A 27,899-nucleotide genomic window follows, 5' to 3' on the forward strand; every position below is an offset into this window, starting at 1 on the left:
TACATAAATACACATCTAGTGAAAAGTGCATGGGGCAGCGCTGACATTTCTTATTTATACTTTGGCAAATCTTTCATCGAAGCTTCTTGGGTGTTTTTTTTTGGTTGTTGTTCCAGAGCAGAACAAAGACCCGAGGCTGTGCTCCACATCATGGACTATGCTGGAATAGTTGTTACTGAGCAAATTACACTTTCATACTGAGTTGTTTTAAAAAGCAGGCAACGATCCAAAAGGGCGAGCAGATGCTAAATTCCAGCTACCTCTCACCTGTCATCACCAGCGCTGTTCACCAACATCTACAGAGAGTGACCTGTGCAATGAGAGTCAGTCGTGAACGTGCCACACGAAGCATGCTTGGGGCAGGATCTTTATCACTGGTGACAATGCACAAGAGGAACGAACAAGCTCGATTTTTAGGTGAAATTGTCAAGTTGGCTGTTAGAAATACCATCTTTTCCTTTGCAGACAGCACACACGGAGATAACGTTGGCCTAAGCCCAAAGCACCATTTTTGGTAACTAATTTTTTTTTTAGAAAGGAAACTGTTACTTCTTTATGACATACTTCAGGCAGCAAAGACAGCACCGTTCAGAAATCAGACAGCAAAGTATTGAAGCCGTTAACTTTTTTTTTTTTATTGAAACTCATCTTTCAAGTCACACTAAAAGCAAAAAAATGCAAACACTCAGGTATGAAATGGCAGAGCAATGCTGTGACAATTCCAGCATGTTGTATACTCTGGAGTAAACGCTATTAGTCATCGTCACAAGCAGACAGGATGAGAGCTACATCACAGTTCATTTGAGATCTTTATTCTTTTTCTGATCCCTTTCCCATAAGGTCCTCATTAAAAGATGCTGGTTAGCATAGCTTCAGGGTTGGACTATCTCAGCGAAAAGGTTGTTGCCTGTTTTCCCCCTGTTCCACTTCCTAAATATCTCAGCTGCTGGGTTAGATGTGAGACAGACGAGAAACAGCATCTTGCTGGCATAAAGCAAGCCTGACAAGAGATTCAGGCCAGTGCCTACAATTCACATTAGCCAGATGTCAGAGGCCAGTGACGGGAACCTCAGTGGTGCCTGGTGCCAACTTTATTAAAATTTGCACTGCCGCTTGGTAGTACCAGCTCAAAAACTGCCAGAGTAGAGCAAGGCACCAACTCCAGTGGTTCACTGTCACTCTTCGTAGGCTCCTAAAGTGAGGTGGATTGTAATAAGCACGATACTGCTATAAAATAAGGACCTTCTCAATGAAGCTGACTATCTGACAGAAGAGGCAAGAGTCACCAACAGCAATACAGATGTCTCCTCTCCATGAGTGGAGCTTAGATTGTTACGTAGGGCGGTGGGGATTCCTTGGAAGGCAACTCTAAGGCTTCCTCATACGACGGCAGCACAGCCTGAAAGAGAAGACCATTAGTTATGCTCTGGGGATCACATGCAGGGTTTAAAGTGGATTTGACCTTTGATGTGTTTCTCTGCCTAGTTCAAAACAGGCTGAAAGAACCACGCGGGCTGTAAGAGATAACGGGCAGAAATCCAGAAGAGTCGGAGGTCAGCAGCAATTTATCACCACTTTGATGCCAGTCCTACCTCCTTCTCCCAAAGCACGGCTGCAATAAACGGACCAAGGCTCTTTAATGTCCAGAATGTGAGCCTCGTTGCCTAAGAAAAAAGCTAAGCTCGGATCATTCCAGAGGGCCATGATGCATGCACAGCAGCGGCACACACTGCTGGCAAGACAAGGCTTATCGTATCTGCCAAGTTTCAACAAGACAAACGCCTGCACTTAGCTTTCCATATTCTTCCTCTTTACTTCTCATCCATCTTTAAGACATCTATTATTTTTGGAAGCTCTTCAATATCTGTCCATTGTGTCAGACCAGCTGGATGCTGCTATTAAAGAGGTCATCAGTAATCTAAGGACATCGATATTCATTATTTAGCAGACTCTTAAGATGAAGGGCAACGCACCAAATCTCTCAGATGGTGATCCAGCAAGAGGTGAAGACAAACTTAATTTTAAACATGGGTAGCACTATTAGGCACAGAAACCAAAGTTCAACTGAAATTAAAAACACATATCTGGATCAGAGAATAAAAGTTATATTCCCATTTATCTGCTTTGCCTGAAGCCTGAGTTTCGGGTTCCTTACAGATACCATTGACTTTGAAAGGTTTTATACAAAAGTAAAGTTAAAGAAATATGATATAATTGGAAACTGATCATTACTATCTGTGAATGCAGATTTGAAGGGTTGAACTATCTCTCAGGCCACTAAAGAAGCAAAAGGAAGGATCATCATGCACCTCATCAGTCTAAACCATGCCTTTTCATGGTGTAAATCCGAAGCAGTCTTTACTCACCTTTTCAACTGCTTGTGGGTCGACTTTCACCTCCTTTCTCTTGCAGGCTTTAATATACTTAAAGCAGCTCAGGACACATTTGAACATATAGGCCTGAAAAAGAAAGGGAAAGGGAAGTCTGCCATTGCATTGCAAGTCAACGAGAGCGTTTCCACTTTTGCCGTGAGCCTGCCATTGCCCTCCTGTCTTCTCTGGAGGTGGAAGCCTGGGACCGTGTGTCCCAGGGCCTTAAATCGGTCTCTCTTGATCCTTCACTGGAAAGGTGACAACTCCATCTATTCGGAACAGTACACTAATGTGGGAAGTCGATAGGACTAGTAGCACCATTAAATATAAAGCACGTGCTTAAGACCTCTGAGAGTGCAATGTCATCGGGTAGGAAAGGAAAGCATGTCCTTCGTGTTATTTTTCTGAGCAAGCTACAAAGTTTGCATGTCTCAGGAAAGCACCCTGGGCACAACATCCACCTCCCAGAGATCCAAGGCTCCCTGGTCCACTAGGACTGACCTGAAAGGTCAGCTCATTCAACAAAATCCTATACTTCCAATAGTTACACTTTTCTGACAAGACCGCCTTGCACCTCATAGAGTTACAAGATGCAATAAATAGAGAGCTTTTCTGAGAAAAATGGATCGATTGACGGATTGTGGCACAAGAAAATAAGCAAGGTCTGTGAAACATACCATATTAAATAAATATTTTCCCTACTCTGTGCAGTGAGGCAAAGTCGTGTGCCTCTTATTTTTATTGGCGTAAGACTCTACTTTAAAAACAGTTGGCATTTTCAAAGGAACATAGGGAGTTATATGCCTCGTGAACAAGCTGTGTAGCTTAGGGTTTCCTAGAACAATGAGGTGTGTTTTTCTTGACACAAAGCCAAGACAAAGCATGAGAACAAAAAATGAAGTATCTGACTTGAAGGAATGCATCTCTCAAACAGACTTCCAGAGATGAGGAGGTAAATCCAAACTTTGACCACCTTTAGGGAATATCGCAAAATCCTTCCCCCTTCCAAAAGCCTCTTCATACAGAGAGCAAACATGCAAGACACTGAAGCCATCGTATAAATGGTACAAAACCCCCACTCATCCACGAAAGAAACCACAATTTTATTTTTTTTTGAAGAATATCATACAACAAAAAACTCGTTTCTTTGATTTTGATTCTGGACATGTTTGCTGCAGTGCCAACCAGTATCTGCACCATATTCAACGAAGTTGACTTCAGTTAAGACTGCTGCAAGCAATAGCAGCTTTGAGCAGAATACATTAGTACACACAGCTTATGTAAAGGCAGCCAGTGACCTTGGGATCATCCCATTACTGGCTAACTCCAAACACTCAAGAGTCACTGTAGGATACCCTTCTCCACACTGAATTGAAGAGGGAAAACTCCTCTGGCAGCTGTTGACATTGTAAGTGGATGGGAAGCTTGTCCTAGAGGTCAGGAAGCAAGCTACTTCAGAAGTAATTATGTTAGACCCTTGCTTTCATTTCCCATCAGAAATGTTTTATTCCCCCTGGTTTCTGCATTCTTATCACTGTGGTGGTGGAGGGGGATGATTTTATGATACTGAGGTGAGATAAAGATTACTTGTGGAGACACAGGTCAGCAAGGGAGACAGACCTAATAGTGCTACGTAAGAATCACCCCTTCGCTCTCTCTGCCCTTTGAATGCTTTGCGTCTCCAAGGAACTTAGACTTGAACAACTGATGATATCACCGCTGGGGCTCTACCAGTAAGCATAAAACCAGCCACCACACTGGTAAGAAGCTGTGAAGCTGCATGGAGAGACTTCCACGTTGCAAAAGGACATGGGCCCTGCAAAGCGTGGTGTTAGAGAGAGGAGGGAGAGGAGCGTTACCATCCCCCTAGCATTGCCAGAGAAATCTTTCATGCTAAAAGGGTGAGCAAAGTCTTGCAGGTCTCAGATGAGGTCACTGGCAGAGGCACGTGATGGGGCAGGTGCCCCATCTCTTCTTCATCTGACAGACCGTCTTTTAGCTGAGTTATGCGATGGTGTGGGATGCAGATAATTATTTGGGGACAGTAATTGCAAGCTGGCAGGCAAACAACACCGGATAACACGGAAAGAACATTTTAGCATAAGAGCAATAAATGCTTGTGATGGGTCATTAAGCAAATCAATTTATGCAAAAAGATCCTGGGCTAGTCCAACATATTTACACGCTACCTTGGTGTGGGCATTCAGTGAATTGAAACTGGTGGACCCTAAATTGGCCAAATGGCCTCTTTGGGTCTAAAATGTTCCGTCTTGTTGCCACGTTCCTCATCAGATCTTTATGACTTAGAAGGAACTCTGTCATGAATATGTTTTTGCTACACAGGGAAGAGAGGAGGGATTGTCACTAAGTTTAAAGGATGGGGTTCCTAATGACTTGTTTTGGGGAGTTTAGGAGACCAAGGAGTGCTTGTGCCTGTCCATTTTTTAAAATTATATTCCCCCATCCCTCCTCCTACAAACCCCAGCGCAAGAAGTCATTGCAAGTTAAGCAGTCTTGTAGCTAACGCTGTGGAAAATTCAAATCAACCGATTTGCCAGGTCAGTGAGATTTCTGCTGAAGACCTGCACTGCCAGCTGGGTTTCAGGGTTATCTCCACTCCTATTGCGCAGTTTATGCAAATATTAAAAGATATGCTAAAGTCATGTCTGCAGTGCAATCATACAAGACACTCCACTCCACAGTGGGTTCTCTGGCCACGTGGGAAGAGTCTGAATAAAAAATGTTTTCCAACTAACAAGTAGCATTTTTCACTGTGACAGAATCTGCTCAAGCACCTGGAAATATCTGGTTTTCTTATCTGGTCTGAAACTCCCCAGTGAAAAACCTGTTCTCTGATCCATTGAAGCAAGAAGAATAGAAACCATCTCACAGTGGAGTTTTCTGAGATGTAAGCAGGATTTAGCAGATCACAGGTTTTAATTAAATTTCAGGGTATCAGTGTGCATAACTCCACTTACTTCGGTGTGGATACAGCGACTCACTCAAGTGGAAAATCTAACCTGCTGCTTAATGATCGAATTTATTTTGGCACACAATAGCAGAAGAGTTTCCTATATTTGTTTTCAAACATCTTATCCTTCTGGAGATGAATGGGCAGTAATAGTTTCTGGAGAGATTTTGCTTTATAGCTCACATCTGCAGAAGCATAAAACCAGTGATTTGAGTATTAGACCCGCCTCAGACTCTACACTGGGGCATAGCTCCTATTACGCCCAAGGAGAGACAACAAGGCTTTCCAAAGCCCTGGCAGATTTGAGAGAGAAGTGAACCGAATTCCTCCTATCCCCCAGGTGACAGAGTTCCATTTCAGCCTCGCCAGACCCTGCAGCCATTTACCTTCAGGAAGAGGACAGCAATGAACGCAATGGTGAAGGTGACCATCACTTTGGCGTACTCCTCCGTTGGTAACTTCTCCAGGGTTGGCAGAACGCCCTGTGAAAAGAGGGAGAAGGTCTCAATCATACACGCTGGGTTCCTCCACCGGGGTCAGACAAAGCGGTGGAGATCTCAGCAAGTTTCTCAGCCTGCCTTTCAGAAAGGTGGGACAGGCCACCTTCCTTGCCTCATTGGAAAGAGTACAGGGATATTTTCGGTTCCTGCTGTTTACACTCCTTTGGCAAAGATTTTCAGAAGACTATTTAAATGAGAACTAAAAGTATGACTGTTTAATAAAGATGAAAAGTCGATGCATTTTCAATGCATGCAGGCAGGCTCTATCCAAATCATTTTGCTCTGCAATTTGCATCCATAAGATCCTTACAAGAAAAACAAGGTGTACTTTCAAGAAGCACATGCCTAAGCAAGCTGTCAGTCAAGAACATCGTGTTGGTGGGAACATATGGAAAATCCTCTTTTGTCATCAAACAGAGCAGTTCTGGGCATACTGTAGAGATCAGAGAAAGTTTACTCTGTCTTCACAGCCACTGAAAGAAACTTCATAGGGGTTCACAGCATGAAAAATCAGCTGAGCTTGCCCATAACCTACCCCATTGTCTGAAGACTTGAGGCTGAGATAGGTGGGGACCTCCATGTAAGAGCTGCAGAGGGTGAGAATACTCAGGCAGAAGTCCAGCAGCTGCAGAGCCAGGAAAGGGATCTTCGAGTGTCCCTGCTGCAAGAAGGGCAGGGAATGGGAATTTGTTACGATTACAAGATGGTGTCACTTATGTAGATATTCCCCATTTTACACAGGGCCTGTGGTCTCTTCTTATTTACTATTATTTACAATATCCTAAGCTATTTAATTCATTTATACTGGCCAAAACAATGACTAAACCATCTTGTTGGACTAATTCATACAAGCTCCTCGGAAGAAGCCTCTAGCTGGAGCAGTGATATTCCTACCTTACCTCCAGCAAACCCTTCCTAGCACGGGCACACCCAGAACCACCTCCCCAAAGCCCTGAGACAGAAAATAAAATCAACAGGAGGATTCCCAGACATGGGAGATCAAACTACATCCCAGCTGTCACTATGCTTTCCTTGCACACCCTCCAGTTCCCAAGGATTGCATCATGTCTCCAGTCAGTGTAGGAACTGTCTTGCCATGAAGAACCTTGGCCCAAGATCACGATCCTTTACGTGGATATGTAATCCGTAGTACATTATGTCTCCATTACATTATGTATCCATCCATCCAGTACATTATGTATATGTCGCCATCACACAGAGAATAGAGAAGATCTGTGAGCTGTTACCTACCGTGTGGCTAAGGGAGGACACAGAAACGATCCCTGGAACTTGTATGTAGGAACTGAACATTGTTAGGAGGCTGAGGAGAAAGTCCATGACTTGGAGAGCAAGGAATGGGATCAGGAGACGTTCCCGCTTCTGAGAAAGTAAAGCAATGCCAGTTATTTCTATTCTGAATAGAAGGAAACCACCTATCAATACCTATTGGACATATACTTGTATACCCCAAGGACATAAGGACATATATTTATGTACCCCAAGGACGTGAGGATATATATTTAGGTACTCCAAGAACAAATACTTTCCTGGAATTTCTGCATCTAATTCCACATACTGTGGTGATAATTGATTCAGGAAAATTGAAGGGCAGCGATACTGATTTTTTTCACCCCCTTGTAAAGTTTCTGTGAATTGTCGCTATGTGACATTGGCTCTTGATCCCATCAGAGCTGTCACTTAGCTGTCTCCAAATTTTGCCACTACAGAGAAAGTAGTGGCAAACCACTACTTTCCCACAGCAATGCGCGGTCATTTCTTCTCCTGAAATGGGAAAGGAATCACCAGTGTAATAAGGGAGTTACAGCTCCCCTCCAGGATCTGACTTGGAAAAGAGCAAGGAGAAGATGCAAAACGCCAGAATTTCCAAATCAGAACATTTCCATTCCTTGACACCAAAAATAGTCTTGCTAGAAATGTCACCCAGATTGGGTACATCTGGCAGTTAGCAGCCTTGCAGGTGAGGCTGAGACTGCAAACCAGACAACATCCCCCTCTGTAAGAAAGCAGAGATATTTATCTGCTTTTTTGGTCGTACTTCAGCATTTTCAGCGAGCATTCTCTAGTCCCCTCCTTTAAGCCAGAGAGGCTTCAGCCAGCAGATGAATGTCATTTGTGGAGAACATACCTTCACCACACCCAGGAGGAGGTTGAAGCTGATGACAAACAGCATGATGATCAACAGGAAACTGGTGATGACATCAGCTAAAAGCAATAAAAGTAATTACCACATTACTAAAAGCCAGAGCACAATGTCCCAATTCAATCAGACCTCTAGGGAAGAGTTATAGTCAGGCCGGTCTGTGTATGTAGGGAAATGAATGCCATGCAGCTGGAAGGTAACCTTTTTTTTTTTTTTTTTTTTTTTTTTTTTTTTTTTTTTTTTCCCCTCCCCTTTTCTACCCCCACTTTTTCATCTGTCTTTGAAGCTTCTGTTTCTTTAGCCACTGGGCTGAGCAGGCCGTTGGCTCAGGCGCACGGGAGCCAAAAGCCTTTATTGCCTGGACTGAAATTTTAAATATCCTAGGCTATGATATAATGTAAAATGAAGTAGAAAAAAAAGGGACAGTGCTTTTAGCTAATGATTAGTAAGTCTGATTTGGAAATTATTTCGAGACTCAAAGGCAGATTAAGTAACTAACAGCAAAATTTGGTGAAAGATCTGCAAGATTCTCAAGCAGACGAGAAGCAGAAGTTTTAACCACCCACTGGTAGCATGGACCACAGACTCTCAGGGTGAAATATCTCACCTCCGCTCTCTGTAGCTGCAGGATGCAACATACGCGTTAAAAATAAACGTGTGAGGAGAACAATGTGAGGCAGTTCTACCTACAGGGCTGAAAATAATCTTCATCAGATGCTTTGGGTGTAGGGAGATGATCTCGTACCTACACAAAGCTTCCTACTGAATGGTTCCCAGGAAGCAATTTCCCCTCTTGGTATTGCAGCCTGCCCTGATGATGACTACCAAAGCAGTGCTTGCATTGTACACTATACGCATTTCATCTTTTCTAGCGATGTAGACAGCGTGAGGGTTTTTGTAAAGTTGATTTGCTTGTTTAAAAAAAAAAAAAAAAGGCAGCTCACTCCAAAGGCGAAACAGGGCTACTTTCTTTATCCACCTCTGCATACCATACAGCCTTTCACGGTGCCGCCTCCAACTCACTCTCCAGTTTCTTTCTTATTGCTCTACCTGAGTTTAAAATAGCAGCAGTCTGTTTGGATCTGCAGCTCCCAAGTGCTCGAATAAAATGTTTAATTATATTAGAAAAGACCCAAACTCTTAACTTTTCTGACTTTTTTTTTTAAAAGCAAACGATCCTTTCCATAGGTACGCTTCTCAAGCACCAGGAAGCTCAGATTACTGGTTCGCTTCCCCGCTGCCAACAGCCCAGTTTATTCCATGGCTATTAAATATAGTGCCTAACTCTATTTTTTCCATTATCCATTTCACTTGCTTTCCTAAAGAAATCTAGAAATTGCCCTTTAGCCTGTTGGATCTCTGATATATTCCAGCTGCCCTGAAATCCTTCACTCTCCACATTACCCCATTTTTCGCCCCGCACCCATTAAAATGCCTTTCCATCTCCCCCAGCTTTGAGTCTTTACCTATAGCTTTGGTACCAGATTACGTTTGTGGGGAGGATTTCAGTGTGTGGGGAGGATTTCAGTGCTTAGGCATGCACTAAAGCGTCCTGAACTCACTTCCTAGCTTTACTGACAAGAGAATAAAATAATTTACTGAGATATTGAGGCAGAGAAACCCATCCCCCTTCCAGGCAGATAACACCAACGCTGCTGTTTACGGCAGCAAGACACTTGCATCAGAGCAGTCACAGCTCTACCGTAATTTGGCCAGTGAGGCTGTTTGAAGGAGCAAATGCCAACAGTCATCCCAAGTCAGAGGGAGAGCTGTGCTGGAGCAGGGCAGACCTACCACCCAGCACCGCCCATGGCATCTGGCAGGGGGTGGGCGCCCGTTAGACGCGGCCGCTGCGACATACGCAAACTGTCAAGGACTGCGTCCAGGCTCGGAGAAGCAATGCGGGCATGGACGAGTGCCAGTTGAAGGAAGGACCAAAGACGATACTGAGGAGCTCTGGAGCCTTTCCAGGGTTGTAGAGGACCTGCCTGACAGCTGGGCTGAGCCACATCTGGCAGCGAGGGCAGCAGGGGAGGGCAGGTGGCACCACCAGCAGCACTCCTCCCGTCCTCTGCTAGGAGGGAGTGCACTTTATTCCATTTAAATGCATTTATACAAAAGATATTTTAACTTCCCTTACGATCTGCTCAAGAATTAGCAACACACTCAAGCCTCCTCTAAAAATGAGATCTGCAGTGAGCAACCTTTAGTCTGAAAAGAAGCCCTGAGCAGCACTGCCTTCCCTGAGCATGAGAAGCCTCTTCCTTTATGGGGCTCAAAGGGAAAAACCCTTTGGGGAGGCTGCATCCCTCAAAGAAGCAAAAATAGCTTATCTCAAGAGGGGGAGCAGCACTACGTGAGCTGCTGCACGTGTAGGAGTCAGAAATGCAAGACTTACGGGAATGATCAAAAGTATCCAACAACCACTATAACCTCATCAGGAAACAAGGAGTTTTGATTGCACAAAACAAGAAAATATCTATTACTTATAACCCAATAAAAAAAACCAAACGCAGGATCTGTTTGCCACAAAGCAATGAGAATTGAAACACAGGAGAGGAAGTCGTCTTAGGAAAGAGAAAAGAAAGAAAACCCCAGTCCAGCAAATCCCAAATGAGAACTGAGAGTGCAACGGAGAAAGGGCTTTGCTGCAGAAGATGCTGCTCGCACCTCTGAGCACGGGAAGAGCCCGAGCTCCGAGCAGGAACCAAACACTCCTCTCAGAAGCAGGAGAGCAGAGACAAGGCTGTGATGTGGTGCGCAAAGAACCGAAGATTAACACGAGGACAGCACAAACTTAAAAAATAAAAAGAGCTTAACAAAGATGACGGGCTCAGCCTTTGTAGGAACAGCCGTAAAAGGAGACAGTCCTGGTCTGCCTGAAGCCATTTTCACTGGTTTTCCTCCCAAAACCAACCATCAGAAGTTTACCCCAGAGAGGATTTCTCTCTTTAGGACGGTGTTTCCTTGGATTCAAGACAGTTGTGTTTTTCTGCCTCTTTCTACATGTTCTCATGCTCCAGCTCTCTCGGCAGGCTTGCTAATTAATTGGGCAACTGGCTGTTGCTTCTGCAGGCTAATTGCCAGCGGAACCCGGCTGAATTTCCCAAGCAGAACCTCGATCAAAAAACCCCTAAACAAAAATAACACAGAAACAAAAAGCCCGCAACCCTACGGACACAAAGGGATGGAAAGAAAAGGAAAACCAAGAGAAAAGAGCTTTCCACGCGCTGTCTGCCTCCTATTTGTTCGCAGTCATCCTTTCCGCTGGCAGCAGATCTCTCCATTCCAGGGATGTTTTAGTACCAATGGATTTGATCTCAGTAATCAAAGATTTTTACTTAAACAAAATGACTTCTTTCTTCGTGGGACCACATTTAGCAGAAGGGCTAAGGGAGTGACCCCCCCCTTAGGTAGTGGTAGCTGTTGGCTCTTAGCCCTGTCTCTGCAAACCCTCCATGAGATGGGGATGCAGTACACGTTCCAGAGAGGCCAAATGCCACCTGAAATACTTTGCAAGGGCTGGCAGAGCAATACGTTACCTTCCAGGACCAGCAGTGGATCCCTGGGGTTGGAGGTACTTGCAGCCACTGCAGACCCTAGAGACCAGATTACTGTGACTAAAAGGCCCTTTCCATGCTTAAAAATATAAGATAGTAAATTTTAAGTCTCTTCAGTATTTCCCTTTGTGCTTACTTTGCCATTGTAGGATGAATGGTTGTCTCTTTTGCACTTACAAACCCTCAGAAAAGGGGAAAAATTAGGAGTCTTGAACCAAGCTTGAGCATGTGTATTATCTCAAACACAGGGGCATCGTTCCATGGTTTTCCCTTGTCTTCCTCCTGCATGTTCACCTGGGTTCCTATCTCGGAATAACCTGTTTTCCTCTATAGCACTTTAAAAAGTACCAGAGTATTCCGAGAATAACAGGGTTTGTCCCTGCGGAAGGTGCACTGGCTCTTATTGAAAGATAAGGGGCAACTTTTAAAATAAAGGACATTCCAGATAAAAGGAGAAAAAAAAAAATCCCACAATAAGTGATGCAGTCTTGAACAGGGATGCAGAGAGGTTATGGAATTCTCATCTGGGGGAATCTGCGAACCTCACGTGGACAAAGCCCTGGGCAAGCTGCCCCAGCTTTGGAGTCAGCCCTGTTTCAAGCAGGAGGTTGGACTGGAGGCCTCCGGGGAGCCACCTTTTACTTTTGCTCTGATTCTGTGCTTACAAAACCAGACAGGGAAGAAATGTCACTCCTCTCAAAGCCTGCTTCACTCCTGTAGCCTTAGAATACCCTACCTACAGGAGTATTTCAGTTCCACAGGCACCTCCGTGCTGGCGGGGGTACTTTATTGCCGGCAGAGAGCGTGGCGAGACCTTGCCCCCTTTGAGGAGGACCTTTTTACAAAAGGACACAGGAATAGACAGCAGCAACAAAGAGATAAACATGCTCTTTCTCGTGCTTTTTCTTACTCAGATTCTCTGAGATTACCTGAGTCTCCCAGAGATCCTAGGGAATTTAATGGGCAGGAATATATCTGTGCTGTGAAATAACTGCCATTTTTCCTGGGGGCGTAACGAGAACGGGGGCATACGACAGAGCCTCCGCAGAGCTGCACTAGACATTTGCAATGCTAGCAAGTGGTACCAAAAAAATCCACCCATCCAAGAGGAAAAGAGAGCATTAATTTGCCAAATATCTATTTTTTATTAACTTCACATCAGGGTTTGTGCCCTGGATGTAGTCAGGAGGGACATTGAATGACTCCTAATATTTCCCATGAATGCAGAGAAACCCCTTTCTGTTTTATGGCCCAATAAACTGGCATGGGAAATACAAACAGGGCTCATAAAGCCGTGGTTTAACAGTTGCGTTCACAGATTGTCAAGGACGGCAGTGTCCGCCTGGGTGTTGCTGATAAGCTGCGGGGAGTTGTTTCTGGACAGCCACGTTCAAAGGATGGGCAGGTCCATCAGGGAAAGAAGCCGCCCAGTCCGTTTAGCCTGACTCGCTTTTCGTTAGAGAAGGAGGGATTATTTTCTTCCTAGCGTATGGTATGCATAGCATATGGCACAGGCCGTGCACACAGGCCTTCAGGCATAGCTGAGGTGTTTTTCTTGGCTGGCTGGACAGAAACTGAAACAACTTTTCCAGTTGTACTTTGTCCACAGTGGCAATTTTTACAGTCATTAATGAAAAATAAAAGTGATTAACGCTCAGACTGTACACAGGCATGAATTGAAGACATCCTAAAGATCTGACCCATGGCAAGCAGTGGGGTGTAACGTTTTCAAGGCAAAACCCCATTCATTTTAGCAGCTTAAAACTGGTAAGGAGTTTTTAATTGAAATGTTTGGGTTTTGTTGTTTTTTTTTTTTGGGGGGGGGGGGGTTGCTTTTTGGTTTTATTTTTTCCAGCAGGAAAAGCTAGTCTGCCAAAGCTCATATGCTTTCAGGAACGAAGCGCTGCCAAGAAGGCTTTTGCTAGGAAGGCTTCTCAGCTCCAGGATGAGATTTCTAATAGACTGGAAACGGGGGAGGCTGCATGGGAAATGCACATCCAAATTTCTGCCATATACGAGATAGAGCAGAGAGATGTGAACCTAATTCTTCCAAACTGCAACTGAGTGCCCCAAATCACCACACCGCAAAGTTTTTCTCTTCTTCCCGGCCAAATTAATCTTGTGTTATTTCTTAAATATTAGTTAGGTAGTAAATCTAGATCCACTGTAGATTACCATTGACCTGGCATTGACCCCACTAGGGGTGGGAAAATAATTTTCAAGGCTCCCAAAGGCAAAGAAGAACCTGTGTCATCTTCCCCCTTTAATCCGTTGTTTTCACCAGGTCTTATATTAATTTCTTGGGCAACTTCCATTGAAAGGGAAATTTCAGAGGAGCGCTCTCAGTCCTGTGCTGCCTGCGGCGTCTTGTAAGCCAAGGCAGCAAGGGCACCCCTCTTCTGAGGGCAGCTGACCCAGTCACCCTTCCCATTACCCTGGGAATCTCAAAAACCTGCAGCAATCCCAGTTCTCCTCCCACCTGGCCTTTCATACCTGTGGAAGTCAAGGCCCACCCCATACCCTCTTTTTGAGGCAGCAAAATGCACCGCTGAGAAATCTCACGGGAGCTCTGATTCCTTATAAAGAACTCCTATATGTATTTTTTCCTACTTTATCTTGTGAAAAGCGTTTTCCCATAAGCCTTGCCTTGTTTGTATTCTTGGGCCACGGCTACGGCCTTAGCATTATATATTCTGCGAAGTGCTTTAATCTGGCAGTATCTACAAATAGAGCAGCAGATGCTGAGGGCATCAACAGAACCTCTCCCCAAATTGTTCTCCAACTCTTTCCATCTGGGTTTTGAAGTCAAATTGAACTTTTTGTACTGCTTTGCTGTGTTGCTTCCCTGCTTGTTTCTGGAAATAGAAGGGCTGCACTGTGTTTATTCCAATTGCAATCTGAAAACACTCACAGTCTCCCAAGCAGAGCCCTTTGAAATGCTTGGGAAGAGAAGCCAAGTGGAAGTGCTGGGGATTTCATTATGAAATGTTCCGTTTTGTGTAGGAGGCAGTGGAAGAGGGGGGAGGGGGAAGACCTGTCATTTTGATTGTGTGGGAAGAGGTTGGGTTGTTAAAAACAGGGCCAATTTTACTCAGAGCAGTTCTATTCTTAAAGAAAAACCTCGATATTTGCAGAAATGCATGTCTTGCTTAGAAAGCATATAATGGTTTCGTATGGAAATCATCTGAAAAAATCTGTCTCGATGGTTTGTTTCTTTTTCTTTAAAGAATATTTTACTTAGATACTTGAAGAAAAGTAAAAATTATTGGCCTTGGATGATCTTTCTGCAAAAAAATAATGAAAAACAATTGCCATTTTTACTTAACTGTGTCTGTGGGAAAGTATTATGATCTGCAAATATTATGTTCAGTTTTCAGCAGTTCAGCTCACTGTGTTAGTCAGAATGCATATGCATACTCCACCACGAGAAGCAAATGTTTCCAACGGTGGCCATGTCCAAGCCAGGTATATAAAAAAGACCAAAACAAAACAAAAAAACCCACCCCTGCTCAGTGTATTGCATGTCGCCCTAATGGGAAAGCTCTGCAGAAAGTATTTTCCAATGCAGTCGTCATGCAAGTCTACTCGGGGTGTTGAGTTGAGCCACAGCTGCAGAGGGACCTCTGTGGACCACAGCTAAGCAAAGTAGCCTCCAACCCCCCCAGACTGGAGTACTTTGGACATAATGCCCCGTGTGAAAGCTGTGAACCTTGACAGCAGACCCTTGCTCGGGGTCCTCTTAGCAGGACTCACCCAAATTTCCATTTTCTGCTGGCTGTTGATGCCTTTCAAAACAGCCTCGGGGGATTACAGTGGTGCCTCCCAGAACCCAGCTGGACTCTTTTGAAAAATGTGAACCCATCTGTTAGCAATAGCTTCACCCACACAGTGACTGTGCCTGTTTTGGTGCTTTCCACTCTGTCCGACTCCTACCCCGGGGACAAGTGACTTTGGGATGTGCAGGAATCTGCTGTACTTGGTTTCTCTTTCCTCCACTTACAGGGGGCCTGTCTGTGCATGCTTGCAGCCTGGGGAAGGACATACTGGAAAACCAGGGAACAGGCAAGTCCTTGCTGCTGTGGGTTGTGTTTTTCTCTGACTATGAGCCTTCTCCATAGGGAGAGACAATATCGGGTGTGGGAGCCTGCTTTCCGCCTTTCTGCATGCAGCAGACAAGGGTTATCTCAACTTGTGGTTTTACACTGAAAAGTGACTAAGAAAAGCAAAAAGCACCCTGTGTATGTTGCTTCCAAACAGCTTTATGCGGAATTAGCCTGGTCAAGTAATATTTGAGGTCTGGGGAGTTGTTTTCTTTTAAATGGCACTCGACATGAGATATCTACCAGGTTTCTGAAAGCCAAGCTAGATCCTTCCAAGCTCAAGCCATAAGAATTCAATCAACTGTGATGAATGTGATGCTTGTGACGATTTGTGGGATATGAAACAGCCTGGCTGCTTCTTCCAGACAGCCAATGTTCTGCAAAAACCACCAGAGTTTGGGAAAATCTAGGGGTGGGGGCCAAAGGGACAGGGGGGAAAGGATGTGGGCTGGTGTGGCACTTTGAAGTGCCTTCAGCTGTCAAGTAGGAGACTCCTGCGTGGCAAGACGGATGATGAGAAGAGGATGGATCCATGGCACAAAGGGCGGGGTATTAGTGGCAACATCGGGTAGCCCACCCATCCATGGGATGTTGTGTGGGGGCTGTGATTTCTCCCCACTCCGGGACCCCAAGGTCACTGGCCAGTCTAGGTCCATTGAGCAGCTGGTCAGATACTTCAGTGTTTTCCTGAAAAATGTCCAACATATGAAGGGAGTCAATGGTGTGTGTAAGGCTTAAATGATCCACAGTTGGTGGAAAAGAAAAAGAAGGGGAAAAAAGGATTGTCAGATTAATGCCAAGTGTATTTCAGTGGAAAGGTTGGAGGAGTATGAGGGTACTGAAGAGTTTGGGCTGAGGGCCTGGTCCACTGAAATAAAGACAAATTCTCTGGGCTCCTCACTGGTCTCCCAAAAGCCGACAAAGCCATGGCCTAAACCAAAATCCACATCTTTAGAGCCTAAACCTAGTTTCTGGGTCTGAGGTTTTGGCCCATCTGCTCTGAATGCCAGTTTCCAATTTTCTTTGATGAAAAAGAAAGAGGGACCAATGAAGGACCTTGGGCTCCCTCTCAACCCCACAGACCCTTGCTGCTTTCCAGCATCCTGAATTCGGCATACCAATTTTGTAGTAATCCTTGTCCAGGTCTTTGCAAAAGCCTTTCCCACTCGCCACCTCCAGGGAGTACTCAATCAGCAGCAAAACGCTCATGACCTAGGAGAACAAAAGCAAAAGACACAATTCAGTGGGCCTTGGGCCAACTTGCTATAAACAAATTTGTTTCCAGGGAGCATGCAATGGCCGCAGTCCTAAATGCAGGATGGTTCTCCAAGCGAGACAGTCATGAAAGGTTTCAAATCCTTAACAAGGAAACATTGAGACAAAACTTATCAGTTTATTAATGGTTTGGGTTTAACTCTCTTTTCTTCTGGCAGCTTCTGAAGGAGGAGGGAGGAATTACAAAGTTAATGAGCTTTGTTTCAACATCTTTTATCCAGAAAGCTCTGGCTTTACATTTTGAAATACCATTTGGCTTCAGAGTTGAGCTACAGGTAACAACAGTATAAAGTGTAAAAAGAAATACTAAAAGAATAAACAGCTATCTGTAAGTCTACCTATACTACTTCATTGACAAAAGTATAGTTTTCCTTCTTTTACCAATTTGAGAAAAATTTCCAAATGTGCTTTTTTCACATTGAACTAAAACAATTTTCTCTCCCTTCCCCACCAACTTTCCAAGTCGGACTATCAAACCCTAGACTCCATGGTTGATCCCATTCTGAGTTTAGGAAGCAGTGAGATGGAGTGAGGTCTAGAGCTGTGGTCTCAGTCCTAGCACTGTGCTTCTATATTCAGTGATGATCTGCAGCAGAAAAAACAATTTCTAACCCCCAGGTTAGGGAGAGCTCCTGTTGCATGGGGGGCACTGGGCAGTCGTGGGCTGCAGAAGACCTCTGTAAGGCTGGAGACCTCACCATGGAGCACCTCAGACAGCAGGTCCAGGGCATTTCTGTGCAAGTAAAACCAGGAGAGGAGTAGCCGCAAGGCCAGACACCCCACCACATCCCTCCTGGGGACAATACACCTTGCCAGTATGTACAGACAGCACGTGTCAAGGGGACCAAACTTGTTGCAGATCCGAGAACAAGAAGTCCACAGCCACAGTGGAGCATCAGTCACTGCCCACAGTGTTGTCAGAGCAGATAACACCTCTTGGGGTAAAGGATTACCCTGATGCCATTTATTGCTCCTTCATCACTTTACCGACAGTTTCAGCACTGTATATTGAGACGGCACATTTCTGACTCCATCATGCAGCCCATCTTGTTGGTCATTTTCTTCCTCCTTCTCCAATCTCTGCTGTCCTCTCTCATGCTTGGTACGTCTTTCATTTCTTCTGCATTTTTAGGCTGTAGGAAGCTGGAGCACAGCATGGTCTGCCAGTCCTACACCTACAGCTGCACTTTCCAAAAGCAACATAGTGTGTGCTGGGTTATTTTAAAATTGCCTTAACAGTGTGGGTGGCTGGGGAGGAAGCCTGCTGCTACGTTTCCCCGAGGACGTAGGAAACATGCTTGTCACCCCACAGCTGCGTCTCGCTGGCTGGACAAGCTCTCTGCTGCTGTGCATCTTCTCTGTGCATCTTCTCCGCCTGAGTCCCCTGTCCAGGAGGACCTCTTGCCACAACACCAGGGCACAGCCTGAGAGCAGCGAGCAGCAGTCAGACCAGGAGAAGTGCGGGGACAATCATGCCCTGTGCATTTTTTCCTCATAGGCATGGGAACTGAATCTGCAGGAGGGGAAATGCCCAGGTGTGCAAAAAATGGAGAAACCCATGCCAGCATGACCCTCCATCCTCACCCCACCAACACCGGGTCCGGCATTGGCAGCACCCGTTCTGCAGACTATTCTCCAGGGACACAACCGTCAACAAAAGTACCATGGACAAAAAAAGAGGTTGTCGTGAAGAGGTGAATGAGAGAAGGCATTTCATCCGGACTCCACAGCCTCTGCCTGTACGTCATCTCATACAGGAAGCAAGTTTGTATCTGCCACCAAGATCAACTCAAACCCGGGTACAGTAGAGCTGAAATAACTTCTCCAGAATAGCTACAGCAGCTTCTTGTTTCAGCAACCGGTTAAAGAAATGATGCAGGCAAGGAGGAACCGGAACTGCTGTGGTCTGCGGTGGTGTTTGCAAACTTTGTGTGTGGGAAGGAGCACAAAACCAGCAACTGCAGGGAGACGAGGCAAACCTAACTGTTGAGTGAGCAGAAGGACTAATGTGTTTTTGTCTTTTGCAGAGAGGTGGCTGGAGGTGCCGTACAAGATCCAGACAGAGTTCAGGCTGGAGTAATGTGTAGTCAGATGGGCTAGGGCTGACACTGCAGGCAAACAAAACCGAGAGGCATGGAAAGAAAGGCTTCTCATTGCCCCAGAAACGGGGAAGCGAGGCGGGGAGGGGTGGCCTGCAGCAGGGACAGGAACTGAATGCAGACCCTCCCACTGTCTCTGCGTTAGCTGGAGGAAACCTAGAAACTATCTTCAAAACCAAATTCATCAACTTTCTGCGCCACAAACGGCAAGCGCAGTTTCCAGAAGAGCTGTAGCACATGCCTCAGCGCCCTTTGCTTCTAGAGTGAGTGTCCTCCAAGCCACACTCTCTGCAGTGGGGACTGGGACCCTGTGTCCCACCACGAGCCTTCCCTTTTTGTTTAAAATCTGCCTAGAGTCTGAGTTGGGAGAAAGAATGTGTCATCTCCTGGCCTGCCTTATATCAGGTTGTTCAGGAGCCACATGAGACACGCTGTTTTTATTTATTATATTTTTTCCATGCAGTAAATGAACTTTGCAATTTGAGGCTGATAGGAAAAGAAGAAATAGCTAGATGTCATTACATGGGGACACAAGAAAGTTAACACGAATTCATCTCAATGTAACAGTGTTTGAAGTCCCATGGAAGCGCTGAACCTCATCAAGGATGAAATTGCATCGATCTGAAGTTTCTTTACACTTGATGGTCTCCCCTGGGATGTAAAGGATTTCTTAACTAACTACGCATGGAGATTACATGCTGACTTCAAGTGCCCTAACTTGTCCGAGAGTTTTCATGTACACGCTCCCGAAGAGATTTCACTTCCCTTATTGCTACTTCTGGTCAAACCCCTCAAATGTCAACATGGGAAATATGGGAAGAAATTGCTTTTTCAGGTTTCTGTTAAATGGAGGCCTGAACAAAATGGATGACCTGAGCCTTAAACGTGTTTCATTTCTGAAAGCCAAGTGAATGAAAGGAGGACATCAGATCCCAAATGCTCCCATCCCAGATGGATTTATAGACATAGAAAAGCCAGAGCCTAAAGTTCTATATGAAGAACCATCTCTAGTGTCTATCAAAGAGGGGAACAGCAGAGCAAAAGAGTTCCTGGTTACCTTGCAAGTGTTGAAATGAGCCGCGCAACCAGACCAACAGCAGCCCCATAAAATAAAAACACGTCAGAGAGAAAAACCCAAGGCCAAGCTGAAAGATTAAGAAGACTTTTAAAATGAAAGCTGGTTTAAACTTCCCATTTAAAAGGGCTTTTGCATAGAAACAATGAACCACTGAACTGCAACGAGATAAAACAGACAAGGATCTGTGTGCCTTTCACGGAATCACAAAATCACAGAATCATAGAATGGTTAGAGTTGGAAGGGACCTTAAAGATCACCCAGTGCCACCCCCTGCCCTGGGCAGGGACACCTCCCACCAGCCCAGGTTGCTCCAAGCCCCGGCCAACCTGGCCTTGAACCCCTCCAGGGATGGGGCAGCCACAGCTTCTCTGGGCAACCTGGGCCAGGGGCTCACCCCCCTCACAGCAAAGAATTTCTGCCTCAGACCTCATCTAAATCTCCCCTCTTTCTGTTTGAAGCCATTACCCTGTGCTCTATCATTACAATCCCTGAGCCTTTCCCTCGTCTCTCCATCACAAGTACTGTGTGAGGACCAGGACACCTCTCCATCGCCTGACTTTGGGTTTGGCACACTGCTGCCTGGCATGTGACAATCTCATTTATTCCTGTAGAGAATATACATCCAAAGTGATGAAACCCCCACAGTGGGCTGCTGGCGTCGAGCTGAGAAGGTGGAGAGAGATTGATGTAGTGTCTGCCCAGCACTCCTTGCTCTCCAAGGCTGTACGTATTCTCACTCGAGAGTCACCTTTCAGCTCCAGAAGAAAACGAAAGGTTCCCATTTCGGGCAGACGGGGCTGCTCAGACAAGCACCCAGTTCCCTTTCTTATTGCTGTGTCATGAGAGGCGAGGAGAGAGGCAGGCTTAAAATAGGAAGTTTCACCTCCCGGCACTCAACTCGCAGCTCGCGTGGTGTGCTGCCGTCTCCCAGTCCCGCCGCCAGCCAGCCCTTCTTATTTTATCTCCTAGGGCTGCAGCTTTTGGAGGACACCTCTCATCTTATTGCTGCCTCCGTTTAAAAGGAGTGCTTCAAGTTTCTCGGTAGAAGATTTCTAACACCGGGAAATGAAGTGACTGAGCCGCGTAGTGCAAGACTGTGGTAGAGCCAGTCGTTAAACCAAGGCAGCGAAACGGGGGGTGTCTTGCAAGGCAGATTCTTAACAGCATGACGCAGGCAGCCCCCATTCCCTAGTGAATAATTTTACTGCAGCTGCAGTAGGGTTAAACTGCTTTTAGAGGTTGTGTCGTAGGCCTTTTTTTTTTTTTTCTGAAATATGTGCAGCTTCACTAATCTCTAAATAATTTATCTTTATGCACATGGCCTTGGTGTGACGGCTGCTCCTTTTATTCACACAAGAAGAGCCCGAAGCCGTAATGAACAGGGGTCAATGGGGACAGTGACATCTGCTCCGCCAGCGCTGCGAGGGTTTCTGCCAGCGGTGCACACAAGCAGGTGACACCCAGCGCTTTGAAGGCGAATAGTACCACGTATAAATGCTGTACTTTCAGTGCTTTGCCTTGTTTTTACTTTAATTTAAAAGTAGTTGTTGTGGCAAGGTAGGCTGAAGTGAGGAGTGTCTTTTTAGCTCCCAGTTGGTTTCTGTTCAGAACGTTTCATCTTTTTCCTTCCTGCTGCCTCCTTCGCCCCCTCTTGTTTGTGCAGGGAGGAGGGAGCAGCACAGGGTCTGCCGAACGTCTCGGGTCAGCCACAGCCTGCCGAAGGCGCAGTGAATCACAGCTCTGTGCCAACACGAGTCACGTCCACAGGTGAGGACCAGGAGCTGGGGAAGGTCCCAGAGATGAGACTCTGCTCCCTGAGCTAAAGAGCTGCCAAAGAGAAGAGCTCAGCTGCAACGGGGGCCAGACCAAGCTGCAGACACGCTGCTTTCTAAGACCTCCTTTGGCTCTAATCAAGGACTAGTAGCAAATGAATTGCAGGTTTTCTGCCTGTGCTGTGTGCACAGAAGCAACTTCCCAGCCTTGTTCTTGAAGCTAATGTCAAATAACTTGAGGTCTCTTCATGCCTGGGAGGAGTCGATGAGCAGAAGGACAAATTCCTCCATGCGTTCCTTGAAAGTCACCTGCAAGTCACCTCACAGCACCCAGAGAAGCTTTGCTAGTCACACAACTCTGTCCCCTCCTCGTTCCCCTCCTTCTCCTTCCCTGTTTGTTTGAGAATGCCCACAATTTATTTCAACTGCCTATGGAGAGATCAGCAGTGAGACAAATCTGATTTATAGGAGGACAAGACATTGCCACAAAGCCTGAGAGCTTGTGTTTGATGGCATTACTATCACCCAGCATCACTATGATTCATCACTAGGACCCACAGCAATAATTTATATGGCTACAAACCAACAGTATTGATGTAGCAAATCATCCAAGTCACTGCTGAGTTATAAATCCCTTTTTCTTTTTCCCTCCCTCTGCCCAGCTGCAGCTACACTATCAAAAAGGTGGAGAAGAGGTAGGGAAAAAATATTTGCTGTTCTGTGTTATCTCTTAAAGCTGTGAGATAAGACAACCTTCTCCAAAAATCAAACTGTTTCCCAAGGGGTTCTGTGTAGAAGAAACCCACTGAGCTGATACTGTAGGTACAGACGCACTGGGACCCGCGGGGACCTGGGGAGTTACAGGGTATTGCAATGGTGGTCACTCTGTCAGGAGCCAGCAGCAGCAGGGTTGAAGAGCTGAGGGCTCAGGCCGCCTTTGCCCGTTCCCCATATCCTTTACTGGTTCAGCCCCAGTCTTCAAGAGCATCTCTGGCTCCTTAGTCACAACCCCAGTTGCATGTAAGGTGCTAATGCTCCCTGGCACCTCGTGCCCTGCACTGACTTTGTACATCATGCTTATAGAATCACAGAATAGTTCAGGTTGGAAGGGACTTTAAAGATCACCTAGTTCCAACCCCCTGCCATGGACACGGACACCTCCCACCAGCCCAGGTTGCTCCAAGCCGTGTCCAACCTGTCCTTGAACCCCTCCAGGGATGGCTCATTCACAACCTCCCTGGGCAACCTGTTCCGGTGTCTCACCACCCTCATAGTGAAAAATTTCTTCCTGATATCTAAACTAAACCTACCCTCTTCCAGTTTGAAGCCATTACCTATCCTTTTATTTATACAGGATAAGGTATAAACTGCAACACCACAACTATACCGTAATTTCTGGCTCGAGGCATGTCACCATTGCTAACAGTCAGGAGAGGGATAACATTCACAGCAATAAAAAAGACCTTGCATGAAGCAGCCTCTGCTCATAGAGTCCTGTGACACTAGGATTTGTCAAACTTTGGAAAAAAAATGGTTGAAAAGGAAATACGAACAGAACAGAGCTGGAGACTATTGAACACAACAGTAAACGTGATAGTTTTCATGTAACCTCAAAAGTCAAGAAGCTCTGACGTACTAACTGCAGAGGGTCACTTGGTACCTGTCCTGCTTCCAATACCTTCTTATCCAGGCAGCTGCTGCTGGCTGCTGTTGGAGACAGGCTGGGAGGCTGCTGGACTGTGGGGCTGACTCAGGACACGTGCCTTGTGACTTCTGCCTTTGCCATTTTGCAAAGAAAAGCAGCTTTTCTTCCCTGCCCTGAGTAAATCTTTGCACCTCTTCTGCAAACTCTTTCCCATGAGCACTGTGAAGGCTCACTCCAAGGCTCTCTGCCTCTCCCGGTTCTTACCTGGTGTCTTTAACAGACCCACAAAACTTTTTCGAAAGAACACATCTTTCATATGGTGTCTGCTCTCAGGAGACCCCACCTGGAGTACTGTGTCCAGCTCTGAAGCCTTCAGGACAAGAAGGACACGGAGCTGTTGGAGCGGGGCCAGAGGAGGCCCCGGAGATGCTGGGAGGGCTGGAGCCCCTCTGCTGTGGGGACAGGCTGAGAGAGCTGGGGGGGTTCAGCCTGGAGAAGAGAAGGCTGTGGGGGGACCTTATAGTGACCTTCCAGTACTTAAAGGGGCCCTATAGGAGAGATGAGGAGGGACCCTTTATGAGGGAGCGGAGCGATAGGATGAGCGGTAACGGTTTCAAACTAAAAGAGGGGAGATTTAGATTGGCTGTCAGGAAAAAATTGTTTGCTGTGAGGGCGGTGAGCCCCTGGCCCAGGTTGCCCAGAGAAGCTGTGGCTGCCCCATCCCTGGAGGGGTTCAAGGCCAGGTTGGCCGGGGCTTGGAGCAGCCTGGGCTGGTGGGAGGTGTCCCTGCCCAGGGCAGGGGGTGGCACTGGGTGGGCTTTAAGGTCCCTTCCAACCCAAACCATTCTGTGATTCTATGTCACTGGTAGTTAAATTTTGCCTGTTAGCCACCAGCACCGAGAGTGGTGTTTCATTATCTTCCATCACGCTCTGGTGCAAATCAGGAATCTCTGTTGTTGTTAGTGGCATCATAGTGAAACACTTACGAGAAAAATGTGCCTCAGTTCAAAGCATTTGCTGACTTCGGAGAAGGACAAAGGAGGTTCTTTTACGATTCACCCTCCCAGCTAGGAAAAAAGAATTCATTTTCTGTACCTCTGTTTCACCACTGATAACAGATAGCTCATGTCGCGCAGCCTGCTTGTAGCCCTCTGGAGAAAATGTGTTGTAGTTGCCTGTCTTGTGTTTCCCACCTTTGCACAGACCTTTAATTTTGCCAAGTCCTCATCAGATCTTGGCCATACTTCCTACGAGGGTCCCATTTCTAAACAGTTCATGACCATCCCTCTGTGATGGCTGTATGTTTAATTGGTTGTCAGAAATGGCTTGTTCTCTGCTGCAGACTCTCAGCTTTCATATGTTTCAATTTTTATGTCTTGGGGTCATGAGAATGCACAAGAAATGCAGCAATTTCTTTCTTTTTAAAGCAGTGAGGTTATAAGCTTTGAGCTTGTGGCTAAAAGACAAAGCAGCCTGCCCAGGGTGTAATCTAGATGCTCAAAAAGCAGACGGCAAAAGAGGATATAAAATGGCATGATTCTTTTAACCCATCTCGTAATGTTTTTGATGTCCCCAAAAGATTAAAACATGGCATGGAAATGCCACTACAGCGTCTGGCTTTTGAGAAATGCCAGGGGAAAGGTGTTGGCAGTTACCATGAAGATGTGGTGTAGACACGAATTTCTCTGCTCTCCTGCCCTGGGCTGGGGCTACCTCCTGCCCCAAACCAGGGAGATTTACACCCAAGGACCACTCCCCCACCCCCGGCCATCACTGCCTCCAGCAGCCCCCAGTGCTCTGCTCCTGCCGGGTTTATACGATCCTACCATTCACTGAATGCTTTCCAGTTATCTTACGATCCAAAAAAGCAACTAAACCGGTCTCTGGATTTTTTTTGCCTTTCACTTCATGAGCTGAATCCTGAAGAATGCCTTCGGAAGGGATGAGGTGCTAAAACAGGCCAAGACGGTCGTATTTAAACACTCTTAAGTCCGATATCTCTCTGCTGAAATTCTTCAGAGGGTTTTACACAACAGTTAAGACCAGAAAAGTTCCCTTTCACTGTTACAGTTTTAGTCGGATCACCTTATAAAATGATGCGGGCTGCTATGCAGTATCAGACAGTACGTGCTACTTATAATATATCATCCCCTTTTTCACAGGTACTAAATTTTGGCTTGTTAGTTTTTAAGGAAGAGGAAAAAGACTAAAGAAGGAACCTCCTTCCTTATTTACCCCGCTGGCAGATTTTAAGTAAATGTGTTTCAGTTCGTTTGACCAAACTGAACCACCAATAAAGACTAAACCTAAGAAATTAAGTATTCCTAAGAGAAATAAGTGGGGTTTTTTCCCCAACCATTTCAAAAATGAAGCTTATCTGAAAGACTATTTGCCATTTAGTGTCTCTGCATACGACAGCGTGAATGCTTCACAGAGGAGTACGGCAGGAATGGCATCGTGGAAGTCAAGCCCGTTAAACCAGCGTGTCGGCCTGCTGCCTGGGCTTTGTGTGGGTGAGGAGGGGGCTGTGGTGCGGGGAGGATTTGCTCGGCCAGCTTGGGTTGCTCCTCCTGCCCCGGGCATGCAGACTGGTGCTGCAGGGGGACCACGGCGTGTCCTTCCCGTGCGTGGCACGGCTGCCACAGCTGCCACCCCCAGCACATATTTGCAGGCTACAGCTCCCCTCCCTCCACTTCTCCGGTGCAAGGAGGGGGTTAGGAGCCCCCGCTAACCATTATCACCCTGCCGCCTCCCAACCCGTTTCCGTGCGCACCGACTGCCACAGATGGGATTATTTTAAGTGCCTCTGCCGTGCGAGAAACCACATCCTCAGCATGACTTAGAGCCACCTGAAAGCACCTCTGTGCAACCAGGTGGCAGGGAAGCGACGTCCCTCCAGGCTCTGCTGCCTCTGCTCGCTGCCATCCGCAACCACCCCCGAGCAGTTACGCCAGCAGCTGAGCACCGCCACGCATCCAAGCAGACACCGTAGAGTGTCCAACTGGCCGTAGAGAGAGAAATGAGGCAGCTTTGCCCGCCCGCCCTTTGCTTGCCTGGGACCCAAATCCCTCCTCCCTCCAGTGACCCATCATTCCTTCACTCCCACCGTTGGCATTTCCACTCTGCTGCCCAGTTTCTAACCGACGGGTCCAGCCCTGGCCCAACTACACACCCCTGCACGGGTAAGAGCTCCCGCATCAAGCTGCAAGGGAAAAACAGGAAGCAGAGAGAGTTTCCATGAGCTCCAATTGGTAAAGCCAGGGAAAAAAACAGTTAAAATGACCTCCCAGTGCAATAAATCTCTTCCTGCCCCCCCTCCCCCTTGCCCCACCACCTTCTCCCCTTTTGTCCATGCCTCTTAAATCATTGGGGTTTTTTCCTTTTGGGAACACAGAGAAGTCAACAGTCAGGAAACCTTGTGATCTGCAACGGTTACACCTTCTGCAAAGATTACACCTCCGCCTCTCTTTTCTTGCTTCCCTCTCCCTGTCCCCCCCTTTCAGTCCTCTAACTTACCATGTGGAAGATCCCTAGAGCGACTGTTGCTGTCTTGATGTTGAAGAAGCAACATCTGGGGGGCTCGGTGGTGCTTTGGGCAGTCATTTTGTGACCCCTCTGCACGGCTTTGAGTTAAGGAGGTTGAACTTGCAGCAACCGCCCCACTGGAAAGCGAAGCGAGCGGCGCAGCTCAACTTCCTTCCTGGTCTATAAATGTGTTAGGTCATCTACAAAGTCACATGAGGTCTTTGATTTCTCAATAATAAAGAAAGCAAAATCGTGTTGCTTTTCTAACAGATCTTTAACTGCTTGCACATCCCAGATGGCGAATGTAAGCACAAATGCTGCTTCGGGCAGGTGGTGTCCAGTGGGTGAGGTGTACGGGGAGAAGAGGGCTCCCAAGCAGGATGCAGCTTTGTCCTACAAAAATCATCAGAAACAAAAGCAGGGGGCCAAGAATTTCACCTTAAACTTGACCCACTGTTTTTGCAGTGAGGCATCCAAATTCCTCCGTTTGAAGCGGCTCGTTCCTTGCCAGCAAAGTCACCATTCCTTGGAAGCGCCCCTGGGAGCCGACGCTTGAGCAGCCCTGGCCTCTGGGACCAGGAGGGCGGTGGGACTCCAAGGGTCAGGGCTGTTGGCTGAGATCGGCAGATTTGCTCCCGGTTCCATGGAAAGCTGGTGTGATTTATGTCAGTCAGCTCCTGGAAAAGAAAAGCAATAGAGAGATCTGAGCCTGGCGACTTCGCCACTGTGCAGGACGTCAGACTGTCTACTACCCCTGCTTGAACTTACGAAAATGTGCATTTTGCTATATATTTATTGCCGTTCTCATCAAAACTGTTTTTTTTTTTTCTTCTCTTTTCCC

At 46.4% G+C, this 27,899-nt stretch overlaps 1 protein-coding gene across 1 annotated transcript; it reads right to left on the reverse strand.

Moving 5' to 3' along the window:
* Nucleotides 1-610: 610 nt before the first annotated feature.
* On the reverse strand, nucleotides 611-27,397 carry LAPTM5 (lysosomal protein transmembrane 5). The gene is made up of 8 exons (XM_074563200.1): nucleotides 27,050-27,397; nucleotides 16,783-16,876; nucleotides 7,990-8,066; nucleotides 7,095-7,223; nucleotides 6,379-6,504; nucleotides 5,730-5,825; nucleotides 2,367-2,459; nucleotides 611-1,399 (listed from the first exon to the last, which is right to left on the reverse strand). Exons 1-8 carry the CDS (start codon nucleotides 27,134-27,136, stop codon nucleotides 1,325-1,327), a joined length of 777 nt encoding a protein of 258 aa, XP_074419301.1. The 5' UTR covers nucleotides 27,137-27,397; the 3' UTR covers nucleotides 611-1,324.
* Nucleotides 27,398-27,899: the final 502 nt, after the last annotated feature.

This window comes from Larus michahellis, chromosome 19, assembly GCF_964199755.1.
Source record: "Larus michahellis chromosome 19, bLarMic1.1, whole genome shotgun sequence".
Taxonomy (NCBI): domain Eukaryota; kingdom Metazoa; phylum Chordata; class Aves; order Charadriiformes; family Laridae; genus Larus; species Larus michahellis.